Source organism: Drosophila obscura, unplaced genomic scaffold (genome assembly GCF_018151105.1).
Source record: "Drosophila obscura isolate BZ-5 IFL unplaced genomic scaffold, ASM1815110v1 contig_25, whole genome shotgun sequence".
Classification (NCBI taxonomy): domain Eukaryota; kingdom Metazoa; phylum Arthropoda; class Insecta; order Diptera; family Drosophilidae; genus Drosophila; species Drosophila obscura.
In genome coordinates this window covers 1,609,690-1,625,605 of record NW_024542812.1, presented here as the reverse complement: position 1 = coordinate 1,625,605, position 15,916 = coordinate 1,609,690, and the positions used below count along the sequence as shown (strand labels likewise).

General features: G+C 45.9%; 2 protein-coding genes across 2 annotated transcripts; both read right to left on the bottom strand.

The window, feature by feature from the left end:
- Positions 1 to 319: 319 nt before the first annotated feature.
- On the bottom strand, positions 320 to 3,537 carry LOC111079072 (cyclin-dependent kinase inhibitor 1). The gene is made up of 3 exons (XM_022374079.2): positions 2,418 to 3,537; positions 1,937 to 2,346; positions 320 to 783 (listed from the first exon to the last, which is right to left on the bottom strand). Exons 1-3 carry the CDS (start codon positions 2,579 to 2,581, stop codon positions 626 to 628), a joined length of 732 nt encoding a protein of 243 aa, XP_022229771.2. The 5' UTR covers positions 2,582 to 3,537; the 3' UTR covers positions 320 to 625.
- Positions 3,538 to 7,062: 3,525 nt separating this feature from the next.
- Positions 7,063 to 8,371, bottom strand: LOC111079078 (serine-threonine kinase receptor-associated protein). Its single transcript, XM_022374084.2, has one exon. The coding sequence runs from the start codon at positions 8,287 to 8,289 to the stop codon at positions 7,372 to 7,374; it is 918 nt and encodes a 305-aa protein (XP_022229776.2). The 5' UTR covers positions 8,290 to 8,371; the 3' UTR covers positions 7,063 to 7,371.
- Positions 8,372 to 15,916: the final 7,545 nt, after the last annotated feature.

Sequence of the window (15,916 nt, the reverse complement as noted above, 5' to 3'; positions counted from 1 at the left end):
ATGAGCCATGTCCGAAGAGACCTGCTCAATGTGGTCCCGTTTTAGTGGCTTTTAAAGTTAGACAAAAGTCAATGTTGCTCTGGTCCGTGGTTTAGTTTGAATAAATTGCAGGACAAGAGCAAGAATGAGTTTTGTATCTAAGGAAATTTCGAAGCATTTTGAGTTGCTAACGAAATTTCAACGAATTTCAGAATTTTCAAGTTGTTTAAAGTTAGAATTTCATCGTTAGAAAGGTTCGTTTCAATATAGGTAGGGATAATTCCATATAGCTTGCGGTCTCTTGTTCCTTCTCTTATCATCTTGTTGGTTCAATAGTTTGTTTTGTTTTGTTTTGTTGGTTGTTAAGAACTAATCACTTAGTTTATGGCATTTCCCACTAGGGAAATCTACAAAGTTTCATTTAGCTCGAACTTATTGGCTTACAACTAGTTACTGGTTACGGGTTAGGAGTAGTTGAAGACTATCAATTAATATTCGCAACTGTCGCCCTTGCACTGCATAAAAAGGTTTGTAAAAAATATGAAGAATACTACAAATCGCAGTGGCTTATAAAAAATCAAATAAAATTATACAATTGCAGATTGCAAGTCTCGGTTCGGTGGGGCAGTGGTGGGACCCGGGCGCCTCAGTTGTGGCGCGGCCGCTTCAGCATTGCCCCAAAGTGCGCTCCCAGTCCGAATCCGCTGGATGCAGAGGAGGAGGGTGGTGAGCTGGTGCGCAGGCGTTTCACGGGCGACAGTTTCTTCGGAGCCTGAGCAAGTCGCTTGCGCTCCTTCATGAACTCTGCAAATTGAATAAGAGAAAACGGGGGGATATTAGTTGCATGAAATTGGTAAATTATAAAGCAAAGTCAGCTGCTGCACATCCTGTGGTGGTGGTGCCAGTTTCCTGATCCCCCCTGTCATTGATCCCAGCAGCAGAATGGAACAGCAGGCGCCGCCTGTTTTTGCACATTTTGATTCCGGATTCCGGATTGTGGCACGTGGCTGGCAGCAGCCCAGCCCCTACACACGAGGGTTGCAGCATACATACCCTACCCCCTCCCTGTCCCTGTCCAAGGGTAGCAAATAATGCCAGACGGCAGCTAGACAGTTTGGCCAGCTCAGGTAGAGACGCAAGTGAAAGCAAGAGTGGAGGTTTCCTCCGATGCATGAGATGCATAAGCCGCATAAATTACACGCCCAGCTAGGTCGCCACCAAAAGTACAGCAAGTCAAGGCTTGGCTCTGGCCAGAAACTGGCCAGAAACTCCACTCTGCCAAATGCGGGTGCATACAGAGTGCCCCGAACAGACACTTTTTATTATTATAGTCATTACACATTCATATGCGAGTGGCATATAAAAAAGCAAGCGAACGAGCACAAAGCAATCAAAGGGAGGCTCGATAAGGCTACCAGCCATGGACTTGCTATGGTGGTGCATTGAAAGCTGATCCCCCTCGCGTTCGCTCGCTCGTAATGAGGTCAGGCAATAGACAAAGCAGAGTCAGAGGCAGAGCTAGAGCCACGCACAGCTGTTGGCATTTATAGACGCTGGAGATGCAGCGAAAGAGCCCGCATGCGATCGATCTGAAATCAACCCCCGCGAGGATCAGATCAGTTCCATTCTGTTTCGTGGATAAAGAGATGAAAGGCTGAAAGAGCTGAAACAGCTGCAGGCAGCCCCAGAGTTCGTAACCCTTTGGAAAATCTCTCATAAAGCAAACGCTAATTACATAGAAAGTCTATAATTTTGGTTTAAGTCGTTCCCCAGCAACGCCCACCACTAAAAGTCCTGCTCCCACCCATGGGAAACGAAACTAAACAGCGTTGGCCGGGCACAATATGGGAAACCAATTTGTAACGTATATCGAATGTGCAATCAAGCCTGACTCTGGGAATGGTCAAGCTCTGCTGGGCATTTGCAACCCTCGTCCTGGTTCTTGTCCGACACTCACCTGTGATTTTTGGCTGTCGCTTGCGCAGCGCTAGCGCGGATGTGGTGCTGCTCAGGCTGTGACTCAGGCTGGACGGCGTGAATCGCACGGTAAGCGACTCATCCTGTGAGTCGTAGCAGGAGTCGTTGTCTGTGTTGGACTCCAGCGACGAGTTCGCCACATTCACAGTAAAGTTCTCGCGCTCGGCCCGCTCGTTGATCAGGGCATCGTTGGCGCCGGTCTCCTCGCTGGGACGTACGTGGGCGGCTCGGGTCAGGGTGTACATATTGGGGGCAAAGCTAGACTCTTGAAAGCTGACCAGTTCCCAGGTGAACGATGAACTGTCCGCCAACGGGCAGCCAGCGCGGAAGTTGAATCCCCACTTCTGTGTGGCCATTTCCTGGTGTCTCTCCAGCTCGGCATTGAAGGGCCTGCACACAGAGGAAACGCAGATTTGGTTAGGAAATCAATAAAGTTAGAGGAATATCAGCAGCAGACTTACGCTTTATTGGTGCTGGCCTCCGTGGTACTGGGGCTGCCGAAGAGATTTCGCTTGATGCGATTCACCTGACGACCGCAGGGCAGATTGCGGCTGACCGACGGACTGGCACTCATCTTGCAGAACTCACTGAGCATGACGGGATTCAGCACGCGTGCACTGACCATGTTTGGCTGTATATATATATATCTGGTGTCTGGATGTGGTGGCACTGGGGGCAGCTCTGTTGTGGCTGATTTGTCTGTTTTGACTGTGCGACGCAGTTTTGTCGTGTCTGCTTTGGGCCACTTGTTTGCGAATTGCACGACAAAGCGAACTGTCAAAGTTTTGGCGCCAAAACTTTTGTTTTCTGGCTCTCAACGGAGGGGCAGTCTCCACGTACACGCACACACACACGCACACGTAAACTGGGGAGAGCACTGGTCTCCACAAGGTCTGCTGTCGAAGCGAGAGCGAGTGAAACGTAAATGTATGCGTTTCGCTGCTGCAAGGTCTTTTTGCGTTTGTCTTTTACACTTTTATGGCCCGATATAATATTTCGTCTGGCAATTTGTTTATTAAAATCACCACTTGCACTGAGATAAAATATTCCACTCCACTCACTGCACGAGCTGTTGTTTCGAGCGAGTTGTGTTGTTGCCTCTGAGCAGGAGAGTAAGAGAGCACAATGATGTGTACAGTTGCTTTCTGGTTTGATATGTTCGTAGCACAATTGTTGTTAACTATTTGTTTATACAACTTGGAGGTGTTGTAATACACTAAAGTTTAGTTGCAATTTTTTATTCAAGTTCTGTGTAATTTTCAGCGCACTGCGCATGGGAATATGCGCCACCGACTTGCTTGTACTTTTTCTGTACCTCTCTCGACGAACTCACTCAGCAGAATAAAAACACAGATAAACAGCCAGAGCAAAGCAAAACGTCAAACAACCACCAAGAGCGAACCGAACGCGTTGGCAGCGCTGCGGCGCGCTCTCTGCATACCAACCCTCGTTTTCAAAAACGCGATCCAAGAGGAAGCACCACGTTAGCTCTTGGGTTTCTGTTTCTCGCATGCATGCGCTTTTTCAGTGCCGAGCATAGCTTAAATGTGATGCACTTTCCAAGGCACAGCAAGTAAATAATATAAATAAATGTGAATTTACAACACAATGTGAATACAATTTGTATGAACTGCTGATTGAATAATAATTCACTTATTTTACTTCCATTACGCTGCTCTCTCCCAACTAAAACATATAAATGGTAAGTATGAATATATATGTTTACATATTGTATCAGAGCTAATTGCTTGTTAAAGTGCAGCATTAAAGTTTTTCATGGGGCGGATTTCTTTCGCAGAGTGCATCCACTAGTCGACTTGCTACCCTTTCGCGTTCTCTCGCTCTCTGTCTGCTTCTCTCTCAGTTGTATACTCCGTGTGTTGGTGCTGCGCCGCCTCTGGTGGAGCTGTACTTTTGCCTGCATGCGATGAGTAGATAAAAAATTGTTTGGTATTGGTTTTGGTTTGCTTGGAAACAAACTGGATTTGGTGCAGTCGCAGAGGAGCTCGAATTGGATTCGGGGCACAGTTTCTTTTCACTTTCCTCGGGTCTCTTGGGGGGGGCAAACGAAGGGGATTATGTGGGGCAGCAACAGCATTCGACTCGATAGACCGTTAAAAATAGAGTTGCCATGGCAATAAGGGTCTTCAAATTTCCGTTACATCATTTTTTAAGGTTCCCAAAGTTCGTGGCGAGACTTTTCAAAGTTTTCCCACCTCTTTATTTGAGTGCAAAATCGTAAAAAATTAAATTACACTACCAAAGCAATAAAATGCGATTTATATTGTTTGCACAAATCCAATTACGGCACAAAAAAACAAAAAGCAGAAAGATCCGATGATGCCGTGGAAGTCAGATTCGGAGACTAAAGACATCATTTGCTTTGTCCCTTTGCACTCGACGAAATAATGGGAAAACCTCTTGGCTTTTCCACACAAAAACTGTGAAGAAAATGGGTAGAAAAAAACAGAGCCCTGGCCCCTGGAGTGCAATCACCCCAAAAAAAGGCAGAGATCGTTTGTCGATCGTTCGATTAGGCAGCATAGCATCGTCTGTCTATCCTCCCTCCACTGTCCCTTGTGGTTCGGTTTTCTGTTTATGGGACACACCCTCCCCGAGGAGAAAAAAAGACAAAAAATATAAAGAAATGAAACGAACATTTACACACCTTATAACAAATTTGAGAATTCTGGTGGCGTTCGGTTGCAGTCATGCCTGCAACATAAACAACTCAAGTCGCTGAGGGAAAGAGGGAAAGAGTTCGTGATCCCCTTAAGTAATTTCCTCCTCGAGTGGACGAAATATCCACAGGATATCCTGGCAACAAACTGGCATCTTTTATATGGGTTGTGTAAACACACGCGGAAAAAGGCGTAGAAAAGAGGTGGAAAAATACTTCAATGCCATATAACCGATGTGGTGTGAGGTGTCGAGCCCATTATAAGGGCAGATCTTAAAGGATTGTTTAAATTAGGAACGTGCGGGCACTGGATATACAAGGTATTCCATCGATTAGAGAATTTAATGCTGGTTGGAGAACTCCCAGAAAGAGGATCTGATCTAACCTCCTAAAACCTCTCTTATATCCGTCGAACACATTTTTAGAGCCCCTGACATGATAAGGTCTTGAACAAACATCATCAACAGTGCCCAGTCGAAGGTCGCGGTCTGTAAAACATTATCTCGTCTCGTGTCTATAAAAACCTCAACGCAGCGCAGTCCTGTATAAAATATACGTTACACTCATTTCAAATGCAACGCGTCTTATCGCCTCAACGCATAGCCACACAATCAGCACTCCAGCAGAGGCCCTGAGTCAACCACCCCCGAACTAGAAGGTGGCCCAAGATAGTCGCATTAAAAACCTCCTCGGCCCAGCCCAGCGCTAAACCAAGCTCTACATGCCACGTGTTCTTCAGCGTTCAGCTCGTACTTTCAGCGGGGGTTCAAATGCCCATCGAGCATGACCAGGAGGCGAAGTAACGTACCAAATTGCCGTAAGATACATTTCATATAGACAAATACTGCATATTGCAGTCTCGGTTCCGTAAGGAAATTACCATAAAAACTGTTTAGCTCACAGAACTGTGACCGCAACTTGAAACATTTTGCTAGGCAGGTGCGCTATGGTTAAGGATACTTTCTGCAGGGGTACGAGTACATGTTGTGGGTGTGTTTGCCCAAAAATAATAACCAATAATGAGAAAGGAAAGCAATTTGAGTACCAAGGAAACCAGAAGAATGAATGGGCAGTTACGATCCTAACATTGTATTCCCGTAAACGATGGTAAATTATAGAAAATATTTCAGAATTAATGAATGATCTCTTGAGTGAAAATCGAGACTATTCATCATATAAAGACCAAACCCATTTGCTGTCCAGAAACCCCATTGCCTAAGAAGGAAAACCATTTATATATCTCAAACGAAAAGCGATCCCTATCCAAACGAAGCATTTCTGAGCGTGTTCCTTGGCAAATGACCGATCATTAATATTACAAAATCTCAGTGCAGGACATTTACAAATGACTCGGGACTTATCTGGCATCTTTTGATGGGACAAATTGCTGCGGTCAGATCGAAAGGTAATTGATGAATAGCCCTTGGAGTGCAATGCAAATAGTTGGGCAAGTATGCAAATGTTTGGACTGGCTACTGGGGACGAACGGGCTAATCCTTTACTGATCCTGCGGCTACTGTGCTACTTCCCATCCAATCATTCCATCAATCAACCGGCAAGGCACTTGTGCTCACCACAACCACAGAGAGCGAAAGAGAGCGATACTGGCATGACGACTCATTTTATTGGAACAGTCACTGGATAAACACAGACACACACACAAACCAAACGGAGCCCAATGCCCTGGAGGTTGTGTGAAAAGGTTCCTCTTCCTGGTAAACGCGTGGAAAACGTGTTTGGGCGCAGCACGATGCCAGGAGAACTCGTTTTATCAGCCAAGAAATTATAAATATTTATGGAAAACCATTTGAAGAGCAAACCCAAGAAAAAATGCAGACGAAAGAAAAACAAACAGACGAATAAAGTCAAGAAGTTGTCAAATCTTATGGGGATACGAGTACCGTAGGTCAGGGAAAAAGCAGATCACTTTCCCTGTGTGTGTGTGTGTGTGTTGTGTGTGTGAGGCTGCAAATGAATCTTTGTATCTGTTTTGATTTCTGTATCTGTATCTTTGCTTAGCGCTGTTTGCCTTGACTATCTGTCGCTCAAACTACCCCCAAAAAGTGGATGCGCACTTTTGGATCCAGGCCCAAGGGACTCAAAGGTAACTCAAACGCTGCCCGCCCAGCCGAATACAAATACGTAATAATAAAACGCATTTATGACTATGATTGGTGAGAAAAGCCATAAAGCAGCGATACAATCAGCTATCGCTTGGCTGGGATATCTCCACGGAATAAAAGTAACAGAAATAACAGAAATCCTTTCGAAAACTATCCACCAAGAACAGGTTGAGAGAGCGAGCAGTGGCAACACGAGGTAGGGGAGAGCGACAATCAACCGAAGTTGCGTCCCATAGTTAGCTGGCAGGTAGATGGATGTAGGATTGTGTTTGTTTGGCTGGAGTTGGAGCTGGGGTTGGGTGTTTTCAATCACGACGCTGCGCAGGCGCAGACAAATTTATTAGAGAGGAGACCGACCACAGCATTGCAGAGCAGGGCATGGAACCCTTTGGAGTGTACTGATGATTGAGTATAAAATAAAACGAAAACGAAAACAAAAACAAATGATGAACAGAACGAAGAGTAATTGTGGTACAGTTGTGTAGTGGCTTGAACTAATAATCGAAATCTTCTTCTTCATATGTGTCTACCCATATTTCCGGGTCTGCATCTGCGTCTTCATTACTGTCAGAATTAGGTGCAGTTGTGAAGCCCTCCTCGTCATTCTCGTTCTCAGATTTCTGCGGCCAGAGTGTGATGTGGCCATCGGTCGAGGAGCTGACGTACATCTCGCCATCGGGACTGTACTTGATAGTGGTAATATTGTGCCCCGCTTTGCAAGTGGGCCCTAAATTTGAGTTGTAGCTCGCCTGTGTCGTAACTGTACTTGTAAATGAATCCGTCGTAGTCGGCACTCACAAAGCTCTTCTTCTGTGGATGCAGCGATGCGCCCACCACCTTGAACGGCATCTTGCGATGCCAGAGTATGTTGAAGGTCTCCGCCTCGAAGAAGACTACGCTTCCGCCATAGGCGATGGTCACCGTCTTACCATCGGCACACAACTCCAGGCTCTTGGCGTGATGGGGCAGCGTGATCTTGTGGCTACTCTGGCCACTCGAAACGTCCCACAGCTCGACGGTCCGATCGTAGGACGAGGCGAGAAACGAGCGATCATCCCGGCAGAAGATCACGTTGCGCACGCCCCGTCGGCTCTTTCTGTAAATGCTCAGGCATTCCTGGCTTTGATTCACGTCATACAAACGGATCTTGCTATGGCGCTCCTGGCTGCTGGTGAGCATGTGCTTCGACTCAGTGTCCAAGGCTACACTTGACACCATCTGGACATGTCGGAACTTCTTTAACTCCTGGGCACTGGTTACGCTCCAAATGCGGGCGGTGCCATCCTCGCTACCCGTCGCCACAATCGATGCATTCGCACTCATGGACACTCCGTACACGGCCCCCTGGTGACCCTCCCGGTTTATAGTACTGTCTACATTTTCACCGCGAGAATCCCGCACAATGACTAGGCCATTCTGTCCGACGAATGCCAAGCTGTAGCGGCCCTCACAGGCCTTGCTGAAGCTCAACTCCACCACAGAGTCGACGTGACCCATGAAGGGCGTTTTAAACGGAATATTCAAAGCCATTTTGGGTGATCCGTATGCATTCCGTTTCGTATAGAATTATTTTAGAGCTACTCGTCAGATGAATAAAAAGGTACTGGCAATACGAGAGTCCGTTTTGTATGATGTGAACAAATGAAAAACTCCAGGCTCCCCCGTTGCGATGTTCATCGATAAGCTCCAAAGTGGAGTACCAGAGAATATCACTCAGTGAATATGACCCGAAGAAAGGAACTCGACTCACTTGAAGCTGCGTATCTAGACTCGACTCGCAGTGCCCTTCCTTGCATTTACATTTCCCACTTTTAATTTAATAGAAAGCACACAGACCCGGGGATAAGACTGAGCAGAGGAGCCGAGCCGAGCCGAGCCCTCAATATCTCCGTGTTGCACGGTCGGTGTGGGTATGTATCAGTCATCACTTGTTAATCTCGCTTAAACGTTTCAGCGGATATTATATGGCTCACGCCCTCACAGACACATTTTTTGGCAAACAGCGGAAGTGGAAGAGCAAGGGGAAGCAGAAGATGGAGCAGGATGGCGGAATAAAGGCAAACTACTGGCAACTTTGTCGGCTGGGAGCGTCAGGATATTGGCAAGGGCAGAGGGAATAGGGTGACGCACAAAGGCCTCGACGGCGGCTGTGATGGGGAGAGAGAGGGGGGGTAATGTATATTAAATGCACTCGAGAAGATTCAATTCATATTTCAGAACGTTTTGCTTTCATTAGGCGCCGAACAAAGGAGATTTCCAGTGCTGACTTGCCCTCCGGTGGCTCTGGTAGCTCTGGTGGCTCTGGTGGCAAGCGCGTGCTCTGCTCTCGAGTGCCAGAGCTCCGTTGAGGCTTGGGATAAATTTACACTCTCAGTGTGGGTTACTCGCTGCGAGTGTGTGTGTGGAGGGATGACACCTGTGCATACAAAAACAGGCAGAAGGCACACAATGCTTTGGATATGCCGCGCCCCTGCCACAGCTCGGCTCTCAACACCTTTTGGCAATCTTTGACTTTGTACCTGAACCAATTGTGATGCAGACGGCGCGGCGGCACAGGACAAGGAGCTGTAGCAGTGGCAGTGGCAGTGGCATGAGTAACCGCAAGACTAACAAAAACACGCCCGCAATTGACTCGATTTCACTTTCATGCGCACACACAAAGTCCTCAGAGTCCTTCCTCCGTCCTTCATCTCAAGGAGCTGCTGGGTTAAACTGCCACTGGAGCTGGGGAAATTAAACGGATTTCCTCGAGCAGTTGACTTGACATTGTCAGCATATACTCGTAGTATATGCAGATGTAGTTGGTTACAAGCAGGAGCTAATTAGATTCCTTTGCCCAGATGATCCACAGAAGGAGTTACAAAAAAAAGGAACAAAGCCTCCTGTCCAGCAGAGGATAATTCCTTGAGCTATTCCAGCTTGGAGGGGAATACAAACTGATTCTAGGGCACGTCCAACCCAATCGTCAGTGTAAAAGTAAAAGAGTTTCATGTCATTCGATTTCATTCCCAATGCTTTGACTGTTTGTTCCCATAACCCACTGTCCCGCCATTGGAGGCTGGCCCACAAACAGACAATTCAGTTGAGCGCTTTTCCCTTTTCTAATTTCAATTTTCATTTTCATTTTGGTTTTGAAAATGCATTAATAATAATTAGTACAAACATGGAAGAGAGCCGAGCTGCAAAGGCTGCAGACCAGAGCCAGCGCGGAAATGCAACTCATCTCAGTAATGATGATTTTCAGATGGAAAGCGACAGCATTGGGGCGTGGTCAGAGAGGGTCTGGGACCAGCAGAAAGTCTCTTTCCCTCTCGATTCATTTGTCAGCAGAAGAGCCATCAAAAATGTTTCCAGTGTCAGCGAAATTGTTGGAAATGAATTTCTTTTTAGCGATTTTTGGCCATCAAAATATTTACTGGGCTCATAAAGTAGTAGACTTTATGGATAAGTCGACGGGAATTCTTTGTATGTAATTGCATATAATTTTTATAGAACATCAGCAGAAACAGCGTGAGGAGTGGCAATGGTACGGGGGAACAGCAAGGGGTAAGGATATGGGATAGGAAGGGAAGGGAAGGGAAAGGAGCAGCCACGGCCACTCCCATTGATAATGCGAAAGCATCCAGACATCAATCTGTCCCAGAGTATCCCAGAGATTCGTGAGTCGTCGCTTTTTCTTTTTCTCATTTTCGTATTTCGTTTCCGTTCCTCTGCCAAAGTGTCAAGACAAATCAATAAACTTCTAATTTTATTACGGTGCTGTCTTTAGGAGAGCACCAACCCAACGAAAAGAACAGAACAGAACGTTACAGATACAGATACAGATACCGATCTGTCAATTTTCATTGTCGATTTGACAATTGATATCTCACACATCATTTGGTTCGAGTGCGCACAATGAGATTGTTTATGCCATTTTTGGGTAAGCGACTGGCGAATTCCTTCCCTCGTAGGTAGCCCACGGAGCCTCTCCAGAGGCTTGGGTTCTGGGCCAGGCATCGGCTTTCTTTCTTTCTTTCTTTTTTTCATACCTTTCGCTGCTGCCGTCGCGCATGGCCTTTCCCCGATCTCTAGGGGTTGTCTCCGCTTGCGGTTTTCCTTGAGAAATTGCCATGATTTTTCTGCATTTTCTGCTGGCTTTTTGTCCACTTAACGCTACTCGCTTTCTCTCCCTCTCCCTCTCCTTGGTTCTGTTTCTGGTCAGAGTTCAAATATGGGTCCATTGACTAATGACATTTGTCCGCAAAATGCTTGCATAATCCTCTTAGATCTGATCTGTTGTTGTGGGTCAATGTGCTGGTCGATTGTGCGGTCGAGCCTGGAGAAAGCAGGCCGAAGGAGAAGGTGAAAAGGTCCTTCGTTAATTGTGAGGCTTATGGTCGGTCTTATTTGCCTATGAAATTTGCCATGTGGATCTTTTGGGGACGTACCCGTCTAAGCACAATAGATTCAGTATGTTTCTATATATTATATTTACCTTATTATTACAAATATCTATCTGTGATATTATTCTTACCTAAGACGATTCGATGCCTGTCATTATTACAACTTTCCCATAACTTTGCCACTTTCCCATAAATCCCCTTGTAAGACTCCCTTGTAAACCCAAACGCAATCCCAAAATTATGCAAAAAGCAACGCTCTACATCATGTTAAGGACTCGAGTGATCAATCCAAAATAATTCTGACACTTCTGCAGGGCTCTACAGATGCTTTACAAGCAAGAGAAAGCGAGAGTTTGTACCAGTTTTGGCATTCGCCATGGCTGTCGCATTTCATGTTACTTTCGCCGATCTCCCTGAGACGAGAGGAGAGTAAAGGAGAGTAGAGGCGCAGATCAATCAAAGTTGGTCACGCTGTCGGGAATTATGTCACTCGGCTACTCAAATTGCAAAAAGGCTGAACATCAGGATGATGATGAACTGGCTCTAGCAGCTTGACGGTTACACTCATTTGCATATGAGGAGCAGCAGCAGAGGCAGCAGCAGCAGCAGCAGCCAACAGTTTTCCACGGCAGCTGCGGCCGAGTTTTCCCATTAACCCAAGGTGGGGTTGACTCACAAAACTTTCATTGACAAAGGCCCAAAGTTTTTCTGGGTATTTTTTCTAGATTTTGTTGTACAGTTTTTCCACGGTGCTGTCAGCGCATCAATCATGAATTTTATGTTTGTGTCTTTTAGGCAGGCGATTTCCTAAAATATCTTTTGTAATTCTTTTAATTGGAATTTGTGTAATATGATACTTTTCATTTGGTGGCGGGATTAATCCCTTCTATACATATGGTAATCCCGTCAAGAGCAGGGAGAGAGAGAGAGAGGAGATCCCAAGGACTGAGCATACTTTTCGTAGAGAGTTTTGATGTTGCGCCTGCGCAGATGCAAGCCCCGCTCCTGCCCCATAAATTGAGACATATATGAGGAGGAAATCTTGCCAAAAGATGAGCCGCCGCCACCCCTCCCTCCCATATATCAATCAATTGTCAGGGTCCATAAACGATTTTATAATGCGATTCCGCTGGCCAGCTGCTCAAAAGTGATATAAAATCATCGGATACTCTCACGATGGGCAGGGCAGGACAGGACAGGGCATACCGAAATCGCACTTTATGGCCATACAAAATTACTTCATTTTCAGTCACCGCCACAAGCCAATGTCGAATTAAATCCAAGACTCATGTAAGTCCAGGAATTATGGGAGATGTCTGTTGTCTGTCGTCTGCCTCCTACCCCTGGCAGGGCCCTGGCTGCCGCCACTTCCTGTTTGTGCGTCTTTCTTTGCTCCACTAATTGCTGGAAGGATATGACAACGCTAAAACAGGAAGCGGAAGCTAAAGTAAAGTGGGAGCGATAGCAAAGAGGAGGGCACAGAACATCTCCTAACTAAACGGCACTAGCCGGGGGCACTACACCAAAAACCAAACAAGAAACACCAAGAACAAAACACACGCAATCTCACTAAGCAAATTTAAATGACGATTCGCTCCGGGTGCATTCATTAAGGGTCTTCTCTGCTCGATAATTAACGCCCTTATGTCCAGGGAATAACATCAGAGCAGAGCAGGAGCAGGAGCAGGAGCATGGAATGCCACAGAGAATGTAAGAGAAACGAGCCAAACAATTCCCCAGTCAGCAATGAGAAAAGTCGCGACTGAGCGACCCGACTCTGTGTCCGGTATTCGTTGTCCACTGTCCACTGTCCATTGTCCTGTGTTCTGTGTCCTGTGTCCGTGGGCCATTGTGACTAATTGATTTGCCTGAACTGAATGTCCCATTCATGTTCGTACTCTCCCGCTGCTACCCTCAGCTTGTCTGCTTAATTTGCAGTTTCAATAGCTGGCCGAAAGTATCTGAATTTGCGGCGTCTAGTTAATAGGATTCGAATGCCGTTTTGAGGAGACTTTCGGCAATGACAAAAGTCAATTTGTTATGGGAAGCGCTGCTCGCAAGGAGATTCATTAGAGAGAACAATATGAACGCATAAAATATTGAATGTAAATTCAAAAGGTAATTCAAAAGCCAAACAATGCAATTCGGACAACGAGCTTCATTTAATTTATTTTATGTTGACTATTGAATTACATACTTCGAATCTCACCACAATTTTTGTTAAAGAAACTTTCAGCTTGCTTCAGCATTTAAGTGTAGAAAATCTATGCGTTTACAATTTTATCCTAGAATTTATTTTGACGTTAATGAAAGAAAAAAAAAAGAGGAAACATTCCCCTCCTGCTGGCAGCATCGAAATCAGGTTTCATTTCAAATCAATTTGCTGTGCCTGAGAGCATTTGCTTAAAATTGCGGCATCAAACGGATTTGAATTTCATTTATTTTTAGTTCAAGAAATCCTCAAAATTTCGTTTAATTTTAGGTAAGGAATATCTTAGAGTTTCCTGCTCGAAAAACAGAATTTTTTAATCAAGTTTTGCCTGGTCTAAAGCAAAGCATCGACACAAGTTCCAAGCTGATGCTGGGCAGATTTATCCCTCTTACACGAACAACAAACAACCCCTTCAGGCTGACCATCGAAGGTGAAGATTTTTCTCGCTGATTTCCCATAAATGTCCACGGCGAAAGTTATGACAGCAAAAGGGCCTGCCATCGGGGGAAAGTTCTCAATGCCAGAACGCGCAAGGGATAACTCGCATTTTCTCTGATTCTCTGAGGTGCTCGAAACCCTTTTGTTTTTCCCACATGACACATAAATAACTGCCGCTGGTCAGCCAGCTTCTGATGCGCAGCCTCGGCTTCCACCGCTGAGCTTCGCTTCAAATTCAAATTCAGCTTCAGCTGTTCTGTTAATTGAATCATTAGGGATGAGCAGAACGGACCGAAGGTTGAGACAATGGCACCATAATCATTATGAGTGACTGCAAGGGCAGACAAAAATAAAAACAAAAGGGGCCAAGGAGGCCTTTTAAATCAATTTGAATAAGTCACACAGCCACAGCTGGCCAACAGAAGCAGAAGCAGACGCAACTCATGTAACTCTTGTAACTCCATAGTTGATGGACTCTATCTCATCCCCTTGTAATCTCCGACAGTTCCGATGTGCAGCCGTGGGCAAGGGTTTGTCTAAAACGGGAACCACTTGAGAAGCGGGTTTTCGCCTTGCGACCGATCCAGAGTGGCGGGGAGGATGTGACTTGAGGATTTTCCAAACTGATACACACTCGAGTGCCCCCCTAGCACGGGTCAATAACTTTCCTTATCCGTCTGTCATTTCAATGATATTATTTCTGCGAGTGCATAAGGTCGTGGGCTGTGTAGCTGTAATATTAGAAAAATAAGTAGAAGGTACGTTGTTGAACGTTTATTCTGGAAGATTTAATACTCACCTTCTGAATGATGAGCCTCAACAGAAACTTACTTGTTATTGTGTCTCAAGGGACCAGCTGCTACTGCTGCTGCTATCGAAGCTCAGTGTTCCTGCTGCTCGACTTAGTTTCAGTTACAGTTTCGTTTCAGTTGGAGAGTCTCACAGTTCGAGTCTCGTCTTCCAGGTCGCAGTCGTGTCGGCTTACTTGGCTGCGGCGGGATATCATGTCAACGCTTTGACTGGCAGTTAACTTGCCCTTGTCGCCTTGTTTTATCCCGTCTGCAACATTTAAAAGGCTTAAAACTTTAATTAAAAGGAGTGAACCCCGAGACTGTTGCTGGGCCTGGGACTGAGGCTGAGACTTGGCACAGCTGTGCCTGGTCTCGTTTTCCTGCTGTTATGCATTTGATCTATGCGCTGACAGGACACAGGACGAAGGTTCCCACTGTGCGGAGTTTCTGCGGAGTGCATTCCGTAATCGGATACTTTTATTGCTGAAAGGATAAACCACAAAATGCTTTGTATGGCCATCACATAATACATTTTATAAAGACTTTTTTCCTGCCATTTCTCCCCCTCTCTCACTCTGTGTATCTGTGCACATTGCATAAGCAGCTTAAAGTCGCTGCCAACAGCAGAAAAAACTTTACGACAGTTGTAACGTTTCCTTCTTGGTTTTTTTTTTTTGTCGTTTTCGGGGAGTCTCCTTTGTTTCAGGAAGTGTCATCAATGCCTGGCGCTGATCTGAAATAAAAATATTCTGCGTTGGCAATAAAATTGATGGATTCGTTGCGCGCGGCGCTCAATAAAAATGCTGCCAAAAAGAAGCATCCAAAATCAAAGGGATTTAAAACTGCAACGGGTACAGAGAATGTGCCACAAAGTGCGCATCGGAGTCGGAGTCGGAGTCAGAGTCAGAATCAGAGAGCTCCGTCCCAGACGGGAAGTGTTTAACACACGTTTAGTTGCTCCTTTTGGGACGGCAACCTTTGAGCCTAAGCACATTAAAGCGTTAACTGAGCATTATTCAAATCCCGGCCACAGCGAGCCCATTAGCCGGGATTAGGCATGGGCAATAACACGAACCGAACGGAACGGAACTCCGGAGACTGAGACTGAGACAGAGCCTCGGACGGGGCCATTGCCACTACATATGCAAAGCACGGAGCCAGGAATCCTCCATCTCCTGCGATCCTTGTGTCAGTGTGTCAGTGAGTAAGGCAGGGTGCTGATGCCACAGAAGGGTTGTGTCCGGGCTCCTGCATTTTGCAAATTCCCATTGTCTTCCTCGGCCTGCTGCAGTTCGACGCAATCTTAAGTAGGGTTCGATGCGATTGAGGCC

Bases quoted from the DNA above. Each gene is read 5' to 3' on its own strand.
- LOC111079072 (XM_022374079.2), bottom strand. From the start codon at position 2,581: ATGGTCAGTGCACGCGTGCTGAATCCCGTCATGCTCAGTGAGTTCTGC. The intron at 2,347-2,417 runs GTAAGTCTGCTG...CTCTGTGTGCAG, and splicing joins GAGGCCAGCACCAATAAAGC to GCCCTTCAATGCCGAGCTGG. The intron at 784-1,936 runs GTGAGTGTCGGA...TTCAATTTGCAG, and splicing joins GCGACAGCCAAAAATCACAG to AGTTCATGAAGGAGCGCAAG.
- LOC111079078 (XM_022374084.2), bottom strand. From the start codon at position 8,289: ATGGCTTTGAATATTCCGTTTAAAACGCCCTTCATGGGTCACGTCGAC.